The 19,652-nt window shown below is 37.6% G+C and overlaps 2 protein-coding genes across 5 annotated transcripts; both read left to right on the top strand.

The window, feature by feature from the left end:
- Window positions 1-292: 292 nt before the first annotated feature.
- LOC147487335 (NAC domain-containing protein 53-like) lies at window positions 293-10,031 on the top strand. Of its 2 annotated transcripts, XM_086575312.1 has the most exons (7): window positions 293-339; window positions 425-632; window positions 736-1,016; window positions 1,107-1,286; window positions 8,457-8,972; window positions 9,050-9,164; window positions 9,405-10,031. In XM_086575312.1, exons 2-7 carry the CDS (start codon window positions 437-439, stop codon window positions 9,836-9,838), a joined length of 1,722 nt encoding a protein of 573 aa, XP_086431438.1. In that variant the 5' UTR covers window positions 293-339; window positions 425-436; the 3' UTR covers window positions 9,839-10,031. The 2 variants fall into 2 exon arrangements, with proteins under 2 accessions (XP_086431438.1, XP_086431439.1); XM_086575313.1 differs by lacking the exon at window positions 293-339 and having other exon boundaries at window positions 365-632; window positions 9,053-9,164.
- Window positions 10,032-11,573: 1,542 nt separating this feature from the next.
- PCFS4 (PCF11P-similar protein 4) lies at window positions 11,574-18,442 on the top strand. 3 transcript variants are annotated; one of them, XM_086571811.1, is made up of 7 exons: window positions 11,576-11,953; window positions 12,655-12,756; window positions 12,862-13,125; window positions 14,712-15,533; window positions 15,805-16,704; window positions 16,804-17,352; window positions 17,734-18,442. In XM_086571811.1, exons 1-7 carry the CDS (start codon window positions 11,711-11,713, stop codon window positions 17,776-17,778), a joined length of 2,925 nt encoding a protein of 974 aa, XP_086427937.1. In that variant the 5' UTR covers window positions 11,576-11,710; the 3' UTR covers window positions 17,779-18,442. The 3 variants fall into 3 exon arrangements, with proteins under 3 accessions (XP_086427938.1, XP_086427937.1, XP_086427939.1); XM_086571813.1 differs by having other exon boundaries at window positions 11,815-11,953; window positions 12,655-12,772; XM_086571812.1 differs by lacking the exon at window positions 12,655-12,756 and having other exon boundaries at window positions 11,574-11,953.
- Window positions 18,443-19,652: the final 1,210 nt, after the last annotated feature.

Here is a 19,652-nt window from a genome sequence, read left to right as displayed (position 1 = left end):
ACTTTAGACTTTTTCCATCCCACAATCTCCTCCCACACAGACATCGAGGCAGGATAGCGAAAAAAACAAAAAAACGATCACATCATTCCCCAACTTTTATATCAATGTCTAAGAAAATCAACTTTAGACTTTTTCCATCCCACAATCTCCTCCCACACAGACATCGAGGCCCATCACCATCATCTAACAGTCTTTATAAACATAAATCCACGTGTCAACATCCCATCACCCAAAAAGAAACCCAACAATCTAGCTCAACTCACAAAACTCCAAAAAAAAAAAAAACCACCCTCCTTCATTCTAATGCTCTCAATCACACCATAACTACCTAACACAAAGGTACACGTGTCCCCAAAAGAAAAGAAAAGAAAAAAAACTTCATTTATTTCTTCATCCTCAAATCTTATTTTTGGTTTCTCTGCAGTGAATCAAATCAATGGGCGCAAAATCACTATCACCAACTTCAGAAACAGGTTCGAACTCATCATCACTAGCACCAGGTTTTCGTTTCCACCCAACTGATGAAGAACTCGTTATTTATTACCTCAAACGCAAAATCTTCAACAAACCTTTCCGCATCGACGCTATTTCCGTCATCGATATTTACAAGTTCGAACCTTGGGATCTTCCAGGTCAGCTTCCTTTTTTTTTTTATTACTCATTTTTACAAATATACCCTTTTATTTATTTATTTATTTTAACTATGAATTTATGATTTATTTATTATGATTAAAGATCGTTCGAGGTTGAAAAGTAGGGATTTGGAGTGGTATTTTTTTAGTGGATTAGATAAAAAGTATGGGAATGGATGGAGAACTAATAGAGCTACTGAACAAGGGTATTGGAAGACTACTGGGAAAGATAGAGCTGTTAAACGTGGCGAACGTCTCGTTGGTATGAAGAAAACACTTGTTTTTCATATTGGTCGTGCTCCTACTGGGGAGAGAACTAATTGGGTCATGCATGAATATCGTCTCGTTGACGAGGAGTTATTGAATCAAGCTGGTATTGCACAGGTAATAGTAAAAATACTTTGTTTTTCTACTTTTGTTAAGCTTGGTTAGTTACTTTCTTATTGTTTTGTTGGTTTTTTTTTTGTGGGGAAGGATGCATTTGTGTTGTGTAGGGTGTTTAGGAAAAGTGGACCGGGGCCAAAGAATGGGGAGCATTATGGTGCGCCTTTGATTGAGGAAGAGTGGGATGATAATAATGTTGTGTTTCCGAAAAGTGAATTTGATCATGATTGCACTTTGGATGGATTTGATGAATATGTTCAAGCACAGCAGGTTTGGATTTTGTTTATTTTTTAATGTGTTTCTGTTTTTCTGCATTTTGTTGTCAAGTGGTATGTAGGGTATATGGCTTCGCGTATACTGTTGTAGTGATAATGCTGTGATGAATTTGATTTGAACTGTAAGTGGAAATAGGCGTTGTGATAGCAGTTTGATCACAAAACTTTATTACTCCTAGGGAACTGATATTAAAGTCTGTTTCACGTTTTTAGTTTAATCTTTGAGTCTAGAGCTTGTAGTTTAGTTTTTATTCATGTTGATTTGTCAAGGGTTATGACCACAAAATTATCTGTTATTATAATTTTATTAGTTGAAAAACCAGTAATCTTCTCAGAGCAGGTGTATTCTCTGATATTGTCCACAATCAAATAGCAAATGGATACCAGTTGTCAAAGTTACCTATAATCCTATATTATATGCATATCTTGAAAGGACACCAACAAGAGCTGAAACTATAAAAGAGAATAGTCTGACTAGAAAATTAGACTGTGTGGTCCCTAAAACCTGCGATGATTATATTTGTCCTACTCAATTTTAAGTTTTAGGTGAAGCCAAGTGTATTCTATGCTATCGTATCAACCAAAGATGGTAATACTCAGTAGATGGCAATGCTCAGTAGAATGGTAGTACTTGTCATACTCAATTTTAAGACCTGGGAGCTGGAAAAGGCTTTCTAGTGCCTAGCAAAAAGTTACTCTCAAACTCAAAAGTAGACTAAATGACTAATGTTTAACCCAGTCTTTCATCTAATCTTGTAGATCTTAGTAAAATAATATAATTCAAGTGGTCCACTTTTAAGATTTCAACCACGGCAGGTTTGCTATTTGTATTTTTTTTTTTTCAGTCCTTCATTCCTGATAAAGTGATCTGTATGAAATCTACTGATTCAAGTTTATTTGGTGGTCTTGTTAGATGACTGTGTTTCTTGTTACAGTACCAAACTACTACCAATGCTACAATGGATTGGATTTTATTCTTAATGAGACTAGTCTTTGGGACATTAGTTTAACCACGAAAAATGGCTGGGCTACAATGTATTTGGCTTTCCTGTAGAATGAGAGGATCTCCTCTTTGTAGCTTGTGCTTGCTCTCCCTCTAAATGAGGCGCAGTAGCAGCAATATGCAATCAACTTTGATTAATTTTAATAAAATTCCTTATCAATAATAAAAACGAAAAGTCTTTATTTCTAGGAAACTGATATTGGAGTCTGTTTCGTGTGTTGAGTTTCCTTCAACCTTCTTAGAGCCTAAAGTTTATAGTTGAGTTTTGCATGTTGACTTCTCAAAGGGTTATGCACTTCTAAGGTGTAAAGAAGTTCCCTGTTCTTTTAATTTTGTTTTAAGCCTAAGTACAGTAATCTTCTTTGGTCAGGAGTACGGTCTGATATTTTCCACAATCAACTAGCAAATATATAATAGTTCTCAAGGGCACACACGAACAATCCAACTATGAAAGAGAATAATCTGACTGGAAAATTAGATTGTGTGGTTCCTAAAATCTGAGATGGCAGTACTTCTATTACTCAATTTTACGTTTGAGGCAGTACTTCTGTTACTCAATTTTAAGTTTGAAATGAGCTTAGTAGATTGTAATACTTGTCGTATTCTATGTTAAGACCTTAGAGCTGGAAAAGGCATGTTAACACATGTCGTGAGTTTATTAACGTAGTTCTTATAAAAGAAAATAACTCAAGTGACCCATTTTAAGATGTGTGGATAGGAGGGAGACTGGTTTGAAGAACAACCACCAACTGATCCTCCATTTGCGGAATTGTTGAACTGAATTCTCCTAGAGCATTTATAATTACATAGCATCATCTTTGACGGTCTTCAGAAAAAAAAAAAAGTCTTGAGTGTTCATACTTTTGACCTGAAAGTGATTTAGTTCTTTTACACCCCATCTTAAAAGTGGTGGTGGTGAACAGTACTGTTCTTTTGAGCATGTGGAAGAAAAAGATTATTTGCTCAATCTCCTTGCACCTTGAAGGATGGAGATGGGTAATGGTCGTTTCCTGAAATTTATCCCATTTGCATTCAAACCAAAAGTAAGAATTTGTGGCAGAGATAGCCATACTATTGGTGGACAATCAAATGGTTTATGAGGCAATGCTTTGTCTCATATTAATGTGCAGGTAGGTATGTAGACAGGTTAAGGGAATAGAGGTGTGGTGGGAGACAGTGATGTTTGGGAGTTTCAAAATTGAAATTGGGGAACTGAGGTGGGATAAGTTAAGGGCCAGTTGGCTGAGTTGGGTGAAAACATTTTGAAGGCCCCAATAATAGGCCCAATTTAGAACTTAAGACTCTGCGCTCAGGAGGCAGGAAGTTCAGTGGGAGGCCCAAACCTATGGCTACCAATTAGTACTCAGAGGTCCAGATTAAGGAGAGAGACCAAAATCTGAGGCAACCATCAGGAAGGCCAGTTCAGAAATAAGTTTAGAGTGTGATAAGTACAAAAACGTTTTTCAGATACAAGATTCATGAAGAAAATCCGTAGATGGTTGAGAGACTAGAAGCAGTTCCGTCTGAGGTAAGACAAGAAGAAGATGTGAGGGAAAGTGAAGTCTTGAGCAACTTTTGGGGAGGCACAAAGACTAGAAGGCCCGTTAGGGCAGCCAGGGAGAGCAAAATGAGAACAGAGGTTTTGGAGGCAGTGCAGCTTGAGAGGGATAGAGTTCATGAAATTATAAGGGAGATAGAGCTACCAATCTGAGGAAGGGCAAGGATTTGTCAATAGTGCAGCTGCCTCGTAGGGAGAATATTTCAAAGGATGACATGCATATGGAGGAGGAGGAAAGAGTGGAGTTAGGTAAAGTGTGGGGACCTAATGTTGAAACGAGCAGGGTTAATATCTTAAAGATGCTAGATGATAGAGAAGCTTGGAAGGAGATATAGGCTAAGACAGGAGGGTGGACAGATGAAAGTCATTATTATGAGTACTTGAAAGAATCATCAACCTTGATCAAGTCCTTCTAATGAGTGTGTGAGTATCGCGTACGTAGAAACATGCTTGATCTCCCCAATCCCAATAACGGACTTTCTTGTTAGTTCCTGTTTACCACCCCTTTTTCTTTGGTTTATTCCAAGTATCCCAACATGCTTCCAGGATGTTACATTCTGATATTAATAGGAAGTGATGGCTAGCTTTTCATTTTCCCCAAGTCTCCATCACCCCCTTCTTTCCCTTTCCCTTTTCATTTTGTTTTTGTTTTCTGTTTTTGTATTTGTATTTTGATGAAGCAGCTTCTTATACATAAAAAGAAGGTTGGTGTGAGAGAGAGACTCACTTGTACAAACAAGAAGAAAAGGAAATATTTGAAAAAGACTAATTTAAGCCAGACATGACCACATCCTATCCACAACGGTTCTATCAGAGGGACAGCTTCTCTTTGCAATATCTTGAGATGTACCAAACCAAGACAATCATGTTACGAATGGTGGACTCCTTATAGCTGGTTTACCCCTGAAAGTTACATTAAACTATGGCCCTACTTACATAATGGTAGCCCTATCCATTTTTAAGGTATTTTTGGATATCAAATTGGGGGAATGGTGACAGGAAGAGATGTTTAGGAATACGGGAGCTAAGCCTCATTCTTTCAAGACCACTTGTTTTCGTCGGGTCCGATGTTAAGGTCTGCCATGGTTATTATAATGTCAATCTCTTCCTAAACCTAGTCTTTTGTAGAAACTTAATGATTGGAGGTTGGGTCTCTTGTTTCGACGGTTGGTGCTTTCTTGTTGGGAAGACAAGACATATACAGTGGGCGTAATATTGTAGGAAAAGCGGTGGGTTCTCCTTTTACTTTCTTTATGGGGTAAGTGCCCTAAGTCTTCCCTGTTCAGGACTATCTCCTCGAATTTCGTTCTTTGATTTTCTTTCCCAGGTGAGTTCTTTGCTTGGAGATCTTTCCCACCAATTATAATCCTTAATAAGGAACTGAACTTTGGTTTGGAAGGAAATCTTGTTACTCATGGAAAACCATTGCCCTTGGAAAATTTGGTATTCTTTCAGCACTCACTCTTGCAGTGATTAGTAAAGTATCTTTTAGTGACTTGGAGTAGAAAGGGGAATCATTTTTGGTGTTTGACACACGAAATAGATACCTTGAAGTTAAAATTTCATATATATATATATATATATATATATATATATATATATATTTGGTGCTGTCTCATTGGGTTGTTTAGCACATGAGAACTATCCAAATTCAGTGACTAGTAAAAACTACATTGCTTTTATAAAGATCTTACTCAATATCTAGATTATGGAGTGCCTTTGTAACCATGGCCTGATGTTTGTGTGAGAAAGGTTTTCTCTTTGTGTGTTCTTGTTATTGATTATTTGCAGGGTGATTACAAGCGATAACTTGTCATCTCCCTTCTCAAATTTGTGAGTTTCAAGTCCGGTTGTCACACACAACAACCGTAGTGGCTCACAAGCAACCAATTCGTGATTCTTCGGCGTCATGTTCATATCTATATGCACACTAATGCATCATTTATATTAATATCCTAGTCGCTATCCATGTGCGCCACATACATACATGCATTTAATATATGTGTTGGGGGGGTTGCTTTTGGTTAACTCCTTTTTCTTTATGCGGAGGGTGACATTATCAGTTCGAAGATTAGGCTCCGACTAAAATTTTCTGGGTTGATCCCCAACTTATCTTCATTATGCTCACAATGAATGAGCTCATTTTTTAATATTCTAGCTTCCAGAGGAAACTTTTGAAATGAAGGTGCATAGCTTTTTCACCAATTATGATTGGTATAGGAAAGTTAAGATATTCTGAAACTTGTGTATGTTGATATCTATGTGGGTAGGAGGAAGTTTCTAAGTGCGTGTTGTAAACAAAAAAGAGTAAACAGAACCTAGCAAGAGGATGATATTCTGTTGGAATAATGAAAGTCAGATTAGATACAAATATCACTAAAAAGTGGGTAATTTATTTATTCCGAACATGTTGACTAATATGCTTAAAGATCCTTCATAATCTATTGGCTAGAGATTTACCTAATAGCAGTTAGTGATATTAGGTTATTGTTGACATATCAGTGGCATTGTAATCAATTTGCTTAAAGTGGTAGCATCTTAGTCTTCCTCTTGAAAGAAAACTACATCTATGACAATTAATTAGACATGGCAAGACATCAATTGTTTCAAAATTGTATTTTTAATTTCTTTGTTTTGCTTTTAGCTGATTTTGCTGCAAACCCATGGCTAGCATATAGCATGTTAGATGGATTGGGGACAAAAGTAGGTGAGATATACTCGCCAATGGCCTAAGCTTTGAGCTGGCTTTGTCAGCTCATTTCTGCTTTTAATAGTAAGTGTTTGAATTGAATAATCAGAATGTTATTCCATGAGAAATTGTTTTGTCACTTTTAAGGCTTAAGAAGAGGCTTATGTTGTTTATGTTCCTGTGGTTTAGAAATATTTACCATCTGCAGTGGCTCTTGGTTAGAATTGCTCCTCAGAGGTAGATAGACATGTTGCAGCTCAGATTACACATTTGTGAGAAAGCTTATGGGGTGGTTTACAAGTTTTGATCTGTTTTTTGTCCTTTTGAAAATTTTAAAATTCCCCTTTGCTTTCCCTCAGTAATTTCTTTTCTCACTTTGTCTCTTCTTCCCATCTCTCTATATTGCCACTTTTGGATCTAAAATATTTGAGAGTTTTCAGGGTTGTTTTTTCTCTTCTCATTGTCTTTCCTCTTAATTGTTATCTAAATCTTCTTTGGCTGTTTCTTATTCCACATAAACGAGGCGATTTGCTATATATCTGAGCTAGTTCTGGACGGGATGAGAATTTCTATTAGTAAGAAGTTCTTGATCTCAATTCGTGTGGCTTTACTGAAACATTGGCAACCTTTGTGATTATGAAGAAGAAAACAGGTAAAGGATGGCTTGCATTTGAGTTGGGGCTTAGAGAGTTTTCATAGCAGGTGGCTGTGGGGCTTATGGATCAGGGTCCAGGAGCTGATCTAGATCATGTGGGGAAGAAGAACAGAATAACAGCAGGGGAAGCAGCTTAAAGGATGTGCGTAGCTTTAGTGTGGTGGTGAATGTGGGGAAGGGTTGTTGTTTCGAAAGCATCTAGAAAAGAGGGTTTGAACTCAACCAAAAAGGATTTGGTGGAAGTAGAAACTATTGTTTCATCGGAAGGGGAAGGTGAGGTTGGGTTCGACCAATGGTTGAGTATAAGCTGGTGAGTCAAGAGGGGTGGGATAAGAAGGGGCTTGAGGACGGTGGCCTGAGCGAATCTGGTGTAGGAGTGGTGGTATTCATGACCTTTTATCTCTTTTTCTCCCTTTGTCTTTTTCCCTCTACTTTTTAATATATTGAGGGTATGTGTTTTCCTTTTCTTCAGTTTTTTGGTCTTGGAATAGGCTAGATTTTGGGGGTTGATGTAATTTCCTTGTCATTTTTCAATAGACTAAATGCTTGTTATCAATTAGAAAAAGTTTTTTGAGCTTTGAAATATTATACTTTATATAATTGGAATTTTCTGTTGGATCCTCCCCTTTTTGAAAGTCAAATCAACCTTGGTATGTCTTCATTTCCTGTCAATGTAACAGCGACACTCCATATTTTCAACAAAATTTGTGTTGGTGCTATATAATATTTCAATAGAAAATACAAAAATTCGATGTTGCGTAACATTCCCTTAGAAAGTAGCAAGCAGCGGAAATAACATTGGTCATATACGGATAGGTGTGTCTGAATGACTGTATCTAACACGGATACAAAGTGTCTGACATGGCGAAATGTCAAAAGTTGAGGTATATTACATACAATATGTGTCCGGGACACGTGGATGCATATCTGACACGGGTTACTTTTGAAATATGGGGTGTCCATCTTATATGGTTTCAATTATACTTGACATTGGCATTTTAAAATAAAAATAAAAGAAAGAAACAAAAACAAAAGAACGAAATAATATTTCCATAGAAAACTATTGGAATCGAACAACGGAACACGAGAAATTTTCATGTTCCACCAAATATGGAAATGATCATTGTCTTTGATTCATTTATTTCAGGCTACGTCTCATGGTTAAATAAGAATTGTCCACTGAACTTTCCACTTTTTCAAAGACAGCCTTAGTTATGTAGGACTTGAGTGTAATCTGAATATCTTTTAATCTGTTGTCAGGATCTTGCTGTGGCAACTACAGCTCCTAATGAACTTCTGATAGGCAATGATGGCGAGGATGGTTGTAATTACGTGGGAAACCCAGAGGGCTCCTCTGAAGATGATCAAAAGGCTTTGATTGGCACAGGTCAAAATGATGGCATACTGGATTTGCCTGATCAGAAAATGTTCAATTTCCCTGAACAGTTCCAGATGGATCAGACACCAAATGAAAATGATTATTTTGCATTGGAGGATTTCCTGAATCCTGCAGATGACAATTACAGTGCTCAGGACCCTGTTGATGGGAAGCTTACATACTTCGATGCACCTCAGAATCCACCAGTTACTGATGAATCATTTGTAGAAGTTGATGAACGTAAACCTTTTGATGCAGATCAATCACCTTTTGAAATGCTTGATGAGTACATTAACTACTTTGATGCCTATGACAATGACGTAATGTTAAGTTTCAATGCTTCTGAGTTTGGCGAAGTTGGGGTTCCGAATATGGTGCAACCAGCCCTAATTGGGGAGGTAACGATATGCCATTAAATCTTTCCAGCACCAGAAATCACTTGTACGAACTGTATTTTAACCTGTTGATGTGACAGCAGGTGCATACTGGAAACGAGCATGCTCACCTGCCATTCCCTGAGCCTTCAGAAACAAATGTGGAAGGTGCTTCCTCTTCTGAGCAAAAGCCAGTAATTGCAAAGACTGCAGCAGGTTGCGATTTTGATTTGGATTGTGATTTTTCTAATTTACTTTGTACGCTTCTGTTTTGCATTTGGGTCAAATGGGATATAAAAGGATAAATCTGGTGTTCCATAGTTGATTTCCATCTTAGTAAACTTTTCTGCTGGGTGAATACTGAATATATAGGTTTCAGTTTCAGAACTTCTTTTCTTTTTTCCTTTCTCTTGCCTTTCTATCTCATCAGGGTCTCTTCATCTTTTTGTGGTGCAGATGTCCAATTTGATAAAGGTTGGGATGGTTCCATCGCTAAACAGGTCAGTCGCATGCTGGGATCTATCTCTGCTCCTACTGCATTTGCAGCTGAGCTTCCAACGAAAAATGCTGCCTTCGGACAGAATTCAGCAGCACGCTCTTCCAGTTCAGTTCATGTTACAGCAGGGATGATCCACATAAGTGGCATGACACTTATTGATAACGATAAGATTTGGTCATTGGGAAAGAGTGGAAATGCAGACCTTCTCCTTCCGTATGGCATGACAATGAGTAATGTGAATCTACTCAGCAGCTCCTTTGAACCAATGGGCAACACACTGTCGAGCAAGGCTACAGCGGTGATATTTCGCAGTGGCTTCTATTTCTTCTTCCTATGGGTCATGCTTCTCTCGATGAGCTGCAAAATTGGAAGCTACATCTATACGAGATAGTTGGTTTAACAGTTGGAGAGACTTTTCTCGCACTTTGTATTATTATAAAGAAGACTCCATTAAGTTCGTTTCAGTGAGGAGTATGAATGTTTATGTGGTGGACTAGAAAACCTTGGAGAGGAACACATTTAATCTTTTTAACTGACAGTTGTTTATATATATATATTTATCTAACAGCCACTTCGCTTGCTTAGTTCTTTCTACTTTCTGCAAATTAGACAGATTGCCTTTGCTTATGTCCTTTGCATATCCCGAACTAGGGATCTGTTTGATGGCCTGGAAACATTCTTGTGGGCATCTTCAATTCTTCACCCATGGAAATGCATTTATGTGGTTAAATTAAACAGATTGGCTTTGCTTTGCTTATGTCCTTTTCTCTTTATCTATTTTCCAACCCTAACAAACAGAGCCTACGATCACTAGGAATAGAGAAACACGATGTAAGTGCTACCTGGCCAATCCCATGGTCTGAAGCTGCAAACTTCCCCGACAGTTTAGTGATTTTTTAAAATGAATAAGTAATGATCCCATAGGTTTTAAAAAAAACAGTGATGGAGGTTTCAATAGGAATCCAAATGCCAGGTACTGGACTTTATTTATACGAGGGATTCACTGTAAATACATATTTTCTCGCTCTCTTTACAACTCGATTTATAACCGACTTGTAAGTATTTGAGATCTTCTTGGTTGGAATGACTTTGTTGTAAATTTTGAAGCAAAACAGTTGAAACCAAAATTTTACAGTCATTCTCATTTTACTTTGTTTTTGTTTAATCCCTTAAATTTGTATAAACTTTATGGTAAATACTTGACTGCATAATCAGGCCTCTCGTTAGAGATTATTAGATGTTGAGGGCGGCTCAAGACAATCAGAGGCCCTAGGCAAAGTTCAAATGCCAATGGATACGAAGATTTTTTTTGGTCAGAGAACGGCAAATGCCAATGGATACGAGGAATTTTTTTGGTCAGAGAACGCGAGAGAAACGTTGTAGAAGGCGAGGGAAACAAATAGTTATCTAACGTTATTTCATAGATTCCAATATACATTATCTAACTCTTAAATAAGGGCCAGAAAAACGATTGTAGGTTGAAAAGAAAGCATTGGGCTGAATTATATTGGGGCTCCTTGGGCTGCGGGGCCCTAAGCAGCTGCCTATTTTGCTAGGGGGTTGAGCCGGCTCTGTGTTGTCCACATTAAGGGCATTCGATTAAGGAAAAAAAGTTATAGATGAGTAAATATGAAATGAGAAGAAAATACAGTAGTCCGGAGGACAATTCTCTGAGCTTTACAGAAACTGGTCATGTGGGCAAGAACAACATACACGTTCTGAAACAATGCATCAGATAGCTACATTCTGTATTGTCGTTAATATAGGCTAAGGAAAACCTTCAAGTTGTGGCTGACTTTCTCCTCACTTGGTAATGAATTCTGTAAGACCATCCTGAAAATGGAGTGGAAGCAAGAGAGTAATTAGCCCCACCCTACTGCCAGCTATCAGGCACATTTCACATACCGACACATCAGCATGTTTAGCTGTTCCAAATTAGGGGACACGGGCTTACACAAAGCAAAACCCACATTAATGGGCCTATTGAACTACAGCAGGAGGCCCAATAGAAAAAAGATTAAGTATGATCCAGCGCTCCCCATCCTAAAAGTAATAAAGAGAATCTTCGAAAAGACGGGACCACAGACAAAAGTGTAGCTACGATCCACTACTCCCTCACTCCTTCTCCTCACACAGTTTTATTTATTTATTTATTTTTTCTAGTTTTCAAGACAAACCTGTTTCAGTTTGGAATTGTTTTTTTTTTTTTTTTTTTTAATAAATAAAAAAAAAAATAATTAACTAAGGTGGCTTAAGGAGAGAGATGCCAACGACAGAAACAACGTTAATTCAAAAACCAGTATCATCCCCAATACTAGATAAATTCAAATCATTATTAAAAGAAGAAGAATTAACGGACGAGGAATTTGTACGGGTTTATGAATTGGTTTTATCTGAATTGACTTTTAATTCAAAGCCTATTATTACTGAACTTACTATTATTGCTGGTGAACAAACACATTTTGCTCAAGGGATTGCTAATGCTATTTGTTCCAGGATTATTCAGGTATTTTTCTTGTTACTTGTCAATAGAGCATGTCTCTTTACTTTGTAAGGAACAAGAGGATCTAATAAGTCTTTTAAGAATCTCTATATCAATAAACATTCAACTATATTAACACTCCTCATTAATTTATCTTGAAGCCACTATCTTTACCACTTGGGCATTTGATCAACTTTACAAGTACACAAGCTCAGCTTCCAATTTAATCTTTCGGTGCACTTGATTTCATTATGCAAATCAAACAATATCTACATTGGTAGCATACCACTTTCTTATTGCCTTGGCTTGGAATGATATTTTTTTGGTAATCATTTCAAGCTTTTTGCTTTGTTAGGAAAATAAATTAAAAAGAACTTGTGATTACATTTATAACAAGCAAGTTGTTGCCCAAAGCCTTTGTTTTTTTAATTGCCATACAAGAATAAAAAAAAAGCATCTCTAATTGGGCTGCTTCTAGCGGGTTGAGATTGGGGACACCACCATGAACAACCTGGAAGTACCATTATATTATAACACGTTCATATGAGTCATTAAGGAAGTAGTGATTTCCGTATTTTGTTCCGCACTTCTCTTTCACCATTGACCCTGTTAAGTTTCTTCTGCTCACCCACATCTTCTTATTACACACACTTCATTGCGGTATGTTTCTGTTGATAGCTATGTCTTTCATTTCATCATTTGTAATAGGACTTTGAATTTTGTAGGTACCCGTTGACCAGAAGTTACCCTCTTTATATCTTCTGGATAGTATAGTAAAGAACATTGGCAGCGAGTATGTTAGACACTTCGCTGCCCGCCTCCCTGAGGTTAGTGACATATAATGTATGATGTGTTATATCCCCTAATCGTTTCTGTCACATATTGTCCAACAATATTATATTTATGATATTTCCTGTTTATCCATGTCTAAGGTGTTTGTGGAAGCATACAGACAAGTTCATCCTAACCAGCGTCCATCCATGCGCCACCTATTCGGGACGTGGTCAGCTGTATTCCCATCTTCAGTACTTCGAAAAATCGGAGTCGAGCTACAATTTTCTCCTATTTTGAATCATCAATCATCTGGCTCGGCATCTATGAGATCTTCTGAATCTCCTTCACCTCGTCCTACCCATGGCATACATGTCAATCCAAAATACTTGGAGGCAAGGCGTCAACACGAACATGCTACTGTGGTAAGTTTAAGTTCCGTGAATGTTTTTCTTCTTTGCATCTCGGCATGCTTCAATTAGAGGGAGCTGTACAGTTAGTTGGAGATGACACTCAAACTACGGAACATACCTGTGTGCATATATACAGGACTGGAACCGCACCCATCCTTCAGTTATCTTTTTATCTGCTCTTACTTGGATATTTTTTTTTGTTTATGTTAAGACTGATATCACTTTAAAAATCAATCAGATATTTTTTTGAAAGACAAGAATATGCTAATTCAGTGTTTTCAATGCTACATTTTGTGAGTACAAGTTATAATATTTAATTGTTACTACAGTAGAAGTAATTGTTCATAGTTGAGTAATTGAGTTCTGGTCCAGATAAAAAGTTTTTTGATTCTTCTCCACATTAACCAGGTGACAATTTAGTTACTCTAAAATCTAAAGGAGTACAATATGAGGTTGTTTTGGACAATTGTCCTTGATTGTTGATTCTATCTTTGATTAACTGACTTCCATACTGGTTTGGGAAACTTTTTATTTCAGGGACAAAAGCTCCTAATTTTGTGGTAAAAAATAATTCTTAATCTATAAACAAATAAGTTGATGTTTAAAAGCTTAATTAGTTCCAAGTGGAACTCATTGTAACATGGCCTGTGGTAGGAGCAGACAACACTTCAAAACTACAATCACGTATTAGAAGCTTTTAAACGATAAACTAAGGGTGCAAATACCTGTCGAAGCACAATATGAGCGTTATGCCCATCTCGAAAATGCTGGCCTTCCAGATCTGCGGTTCTTTATTTATTGATATTTATTTCTTTAGTTTTTTTATTCCTGATTTTTTTTTTTTGTTAAGCATCCAGGTCTGAGGTGTACATTTATATTGTGGCAATGCGTATAGTATAGCGTTTGTAATTTTTTACACCCAATCGTTTTTAGTGTGACCATCGTGTTAGCACTATAGTGTGGTTAACTTTATTGTAATTGTACACTAGGATAGAATCCTTGAAATAACGTTCGTTAGAATGATATTATCACTGAAATCCAGTCATTTGCTCATCCAGTCAATTTTAAAAGGTGAGGCCAAAATTTATGTGCATTGTGCAGTGTTGCTTTTGAGAAATTGCAAGTTCTTATAGGGGGTCCGAAATTGTAAGTTGATAGTGGTATGGTTTGGTTTACATGGTGGTCATAAAACTCAGGACCAGAAGTGTTCACGCCACTTGAGGAGTTTTGTAGATATCTGTTAGTTGAGGACTAAAGTTTGGTTTTTATAACACTAAGTTGAAAATAAACAGTATCTGGACTCTGGCTTTTTGGGATGTTCAGCATAATTTGAGCTTCTACAAATTGGAATTTATGCAGTTTCAAGTCTTAACTTGTTAGTTGTTTCCGATTCTTGATTTAAAATTATAAATTATAGTTGAGCATGTGGATATTCACTTAAAATACATAATATTTCCTTCAGATGCCTTTTTTGTTATATTCAGTATTGGTTTGCCAGTTTATTTGCATATAACAAGGATCTACACGTGTTTTTTGCACATGGATAGATCTGTTGCAATTAACTTTTACATTGTGCACATGCTTTTTTACTTATGTAGGAAGGTCATGATGCCTTGGGGTTATCGTCGAGCCTACAGAGATATGGACAAAAGCCTGTGTTTGGTCATGGTGAGTATGATGCAGATAATGCTGAGATCATCCCCCAACAGGTTGGCTTCCGAAGAGTAGGGTCACCTGGACTAGCTTCTGGGACAACTATAAGTGGAGCTCATAGGCATGTTTCATCAAACTACAGGTTTCTGAGACCATCTTCTCCTTCAAGAGTTGGGGCGCCTGAGTCATTAACTCCTTTAGATGATGGGTATACTGTGGACAATTCTCCTAATAGGTCTTTTGAAAGAGCATTGCCAGCACGTTGTGGATTCGAATATGCACCTGAAACGTTGAACAAAATGGATGGAGAGTGGAGGGAACGGTGGCTGAAACACCCAATAGAGAGTAACCATCTTCATGTAGACACCAGTCTCAAGAGTGAGTTTGACCGGCAAAGACCAAGAGCTTTGATTGATGCTTATGGAAACGACAGAGGAGAAAGCCTCCTTAATGGGAAGCTTCTAAGGAACGAACGACTTGATGCAAATGGATTTAGTAGTGATAAAACTGCTAGAAGATGGCAGAACACTGAAGAAGAAGAATATGTTTGGGAGGCTATGAGCCCAACATTAGCCGATCGTAGTAGGAGCAATGATCTAACGCCAGCCAATCTCTTTCTTGGGAATATCAGTACAAGAGCTGGGTTTAGACGATCAGCTGCTTCACTTTCAGAACCTGATTCCACAACGGGATATTGGCCCAGGCAACAGCTTCCTGCGGTGGATGATACAGCCATATTTTCTGACGATGGGATCTCAAACTTGGATGTATGGCTCCTGATTATTGTTTTTTGTATGTAGACTTTCCTTTTTGTTAGATTCATAGTCAAATTCCATGTGTCTAGAAGCGTGTTTATTATTTTCTAGTTTGTGACTCCCGCTTGGTATTGCTAAATGTCTCTCTTTCAATTATATCTAGTAGATTACCAATCTGCTAAAGAATAGTTACTGTAGTTTTTATACATTTTGTAATTCCAGAGAAAAAGGCTTCTTGTTTTTTGCTCAAGTTCATAGGTTTTGCCTTTTTTTTTTTTTGCAGTCTTCCCTTGGTGGTAGGGGCACAAACTCTATGGGTGGATTTGGAAATCGAAATAATGCACCTCAAATTCAAGGTTTTAATTATTCTCGAGAGCCCTGGAATGGACATCCACATTCTTCCCAGTCCTCAGAAGTCAATATGCCCTATGTGTTAGCTGGAAGAAATGTGTCAGCAGCTCAGAGAACGTCTCTGGTTGATAACTCAGGAGTTTCTTCTTCTATGCCACGAGCACCGCGGGATGAGAAGCATTACGGACAAAGGCCTTATTCTCCTCCGATGTCATCACAAATGTGGGCTCAAGTAAATGCAAACAAATCTCATCCATTGCTTTCCATGCCTAATCTTCTGCAAAAAAATCACACAAATGGCCAGTTTGATTTGTTTGATGCTAACAAGCCACTTATGGATCGAAGTGCAAATGAAGCCTTAATTTTGCCTCAGCAGTTTGATTCATTAGAAAGGAAAGTGGGGGTTTCACATAAGCTGGTGCAGCTGCCTAACCAATTGCCCGCTTTGACTTATTTGAATAATCAAAGCCAGGGTCCTTTACAACCACAATTGCTTAAATCTATGCCTCAAGGAAATTCTGTAACACCAATTTCAGCTCCGTTAGTGCACCAACCTTTGAATCACGGGCATCATGGTCTGATAAATACAATGCCGTTAAATAGATTACCGGGTGTAACTTCATCTATGCCCATGTACGGTGTACAAAATGCTTTGTTCCAGTTACCTGGGTCTGCAGGACCTCCTCTACCACCTGGCCCCCCACCTTCCTCATTGCACATGGGACCATCATCTCAAAATGCGGGTCCAATTGCGTCTCAGCAAGCTGCAGGCGTTCCATATTCAGATCTATTAGCTTCTCTTATTGCTCAAGGAATCTTGACAGCACCACAGGTATGTTGGTCAATACTTTAGCTCTGTTTTTTTTTGTTTGTTTGGTTGTTTTTTCCATGTATACATACTACATAGTCTCAAACAAGTTTAATTTTTCAGGATTCTGTAGGAGTTGATTTCAATGCTGACATTCTTAAAGTGCGGCATGAGTCTTCCATAAAGGCTCTGTATGCTGATCTTCCAAGACAATGCAAGACATGTGGTCTACGTTTTAAGTGCCAAGAAGAGCATAGCACTCACATGGATTGGCATGTGACAAAAAATCGAATATCTAAAAACCGTAAGCAGAAACCTTCTCGTAAATGGTTTGTAAATACGAGTTTGTGGCTAAGCGGGGCAGAGACTGTGGGAAGTGATGCGGTTCCAGGGTTTTTGCCTAGTGAAACCGTAATAGAAAAGAAGGATGACGAGGTGATAGCTGTGCCTGCTGATGAGAATCAGAGCGCATGTGCTCTGTGTGGGGAACCTTTTGATGATTTCTATAGTGATGAGACTGAAGAGTGGATGTATAGAGGTGCTGTGTACATGAATGCTCCAGATGGATCAGCAACAGGCCTGGATAGGTCTCATTTAGGTCCTATTGTGCATGCTAAGTGCAGATCCGAGTCTACAGTGGTTCCCAATGATGATTATGGGCCAAATGACGGGGTATGCCTGTTGTTTTTTGTTTTTGTTTTTGTTTTTCTTTCCCTTTCTAATTTCTACCCCTGTTTTTCCGCCTTTATCTGGTTGTTATAATGATATGCCAATTTTTCGTATGGAAAATTTTATTTTCTCCGCAGGCTCAACTGCTATTTAAGTTTCTAGAGCATTTGATTGATACTTTCTATGCTTTAAATTGACACTTAAGTGATGACTTGTACAGGCATTAATCTGTTATCGTCATATTGCCAGTCCTTTAATTGTTACAAACTTACAATTATGTTCCTTTTCACTTCTTTTAAAATATAAACTTATTCACTCCCGTTGAACTCTTTTTTGTAATTGTTGGGTAAATCTAAATTAATTTTTATTCTCTCTTATTTGCAGGGAAAGACTGAAGATGGTAACCAGACAAAAAGGATGCGAGTTTAAGTTAATATTGTAGTTAACTTATCCTGTAAATGACTTCTCGAGTCTTACTTGTGGTATGCTCGATCAATTTTCCTTACTGCTACCTGTCAGTGTACCTTGAAACCATTCCAGAATCATGTATGTAAGGTTGGACCTGTACTTGCATCTTTTTTGCCAGAAACTTACAAAAATTTCTTGCAGCATTTTCTTGATTTTACTTTTGCCATTAGATGCTTCATTGTGGTTTCGTGGACTGAACCACACTCTCGAAGCCACAAGGCTAGCATGAGTGCATATCTCAACATGCATCAAGCGATCGTATGTAAACTATTTGCAATGGGGGCAGAGATTTGTCAAATACTGCGTTAAATGTTCACGTAGCATTTTTTTATTATCTCCGGTCTCTCTTTTTCCTTTTTTTCCTTGTGCAGGTGGTATTTTGCTATATGCCATCTTATGCCCTCTGTAGTCAAGGTGAGAGAGACCAGTTAGAGCAAAATTCAATCAGAGAGATTCAGAATGCAAGCTATGTGAAGCTGTGTAGTTGCATATGTTTAGTTATATATATTTTTAATATTTATATGAAGGGATCAATTGTAAAACTGCTATCTATTATGTTTTGCTGGTTTAGTTGAATTGTTGAAATTTACACCTATTTTTTAATGGAATTGTTGTTCTTTCACAATTCATTGTCTGACTTTTTGGATCCTTAAGCATATCTGAATGCGGCATGTCTCTTGGCTGCAGCACTACATTTGCTTCATAATGGAGGATTGCAACTCTCAGTTAGGTTTGGAATTAGAGTAGGAAATGAAAAACATTTAAATTGGCGAAGTGTGATTTTAAAGAACAGGTTTGATGTGGCTCCTGAGTCATGAATCATGATAGACCCAAATAGGAATGCTTTCCCCTTCGTAGATATAATAGCTACATTAAAATGGTTGGGGTTTTTCCTCACCATTAAGCTTACTGAGAAATTTTTACCAGGCCGACTTTCTCAGATATTCCTGGATCCATCTTCTAAGTAGGGATTGTTTGAATTTCATATGCGTGGCATTCAGGCTTCTAATGTGAACCAGCCGACAGACTTCTACAGTTCTACTGCATATGGACTGATTACCTGATCTGAACCTTGATTATTTTTGCTTTTTGCAAGCAAGCAAGCAATCTTATACTACAAAAGTAGAACTAAAAGTTCAGCATAGTTTCTTCCCATAGGACATACCATCTATATAAAAATGCATCAGAAACATGGTTAGGGCGTGTTCGATCTGTGGAAATAGTTCCCACAATTTATCTATAGGCTAATATTGTACTGGTTAATTAGTTCGTTTTAGTGAGAACTTTTCCCATTCAAAAGCACTATCTCACCTAAATTCTTCCACTCCCCCTACTTAAAAGAATTACGTTGAGAACAAGAACACTATGAGGCAGAACATATACCTTTCTAGTTTGTAGTGATATTCAAATTGAAGTAAAGCAAACCTTATATAACTCAGCACACTCAATTGACTCTCATGTATTTACTCAGTAGTACTTATTCTCTCTTCTAATTTATACTTCAAAGTTCCAACACCCCACATTATATATTCTCTCCACAAGTGAGGATGATCTTTCATGTATTCTCACCTTTGCTATGATGGCATTGCAGTTTGATGATAACTAATATAATTTTTCTGAACCACATCTGGTCTGAGCTAGTCTCTAAGTTTTCCTAGCTACTTCATCGTTTTCACTGTACATCATATCCTTTCCAGTTGATTGATGATTTGATATCAGAGTCTGCGGTTGTGCATAATAACATTAGTTAATTGGGATTCCTGGTTAAGAAAATAAGAAGCGTAGAAGATGATACTTCAAAGAAATGAAAGTGCAAAAAACAAAAGATCCTCACT

Source organism: Coptis chinensis, chromosome 7, assembly GCF_015680905.1.
Source record: "Coptis chinensis isolate HL-2020 chromosome 7, ASM1568090v1, whole genome shotgun sequence".
Lineage (NCBI taxonomy): Eukaryota > Viridiplantae > Streptophyta > Magnoliopsida > Ranunculales > Ranunculaceae > Coptis > Coptis chinensis.
This window is presented reverse-complemented; position numbering and strand designations above follow the sequence as displayed.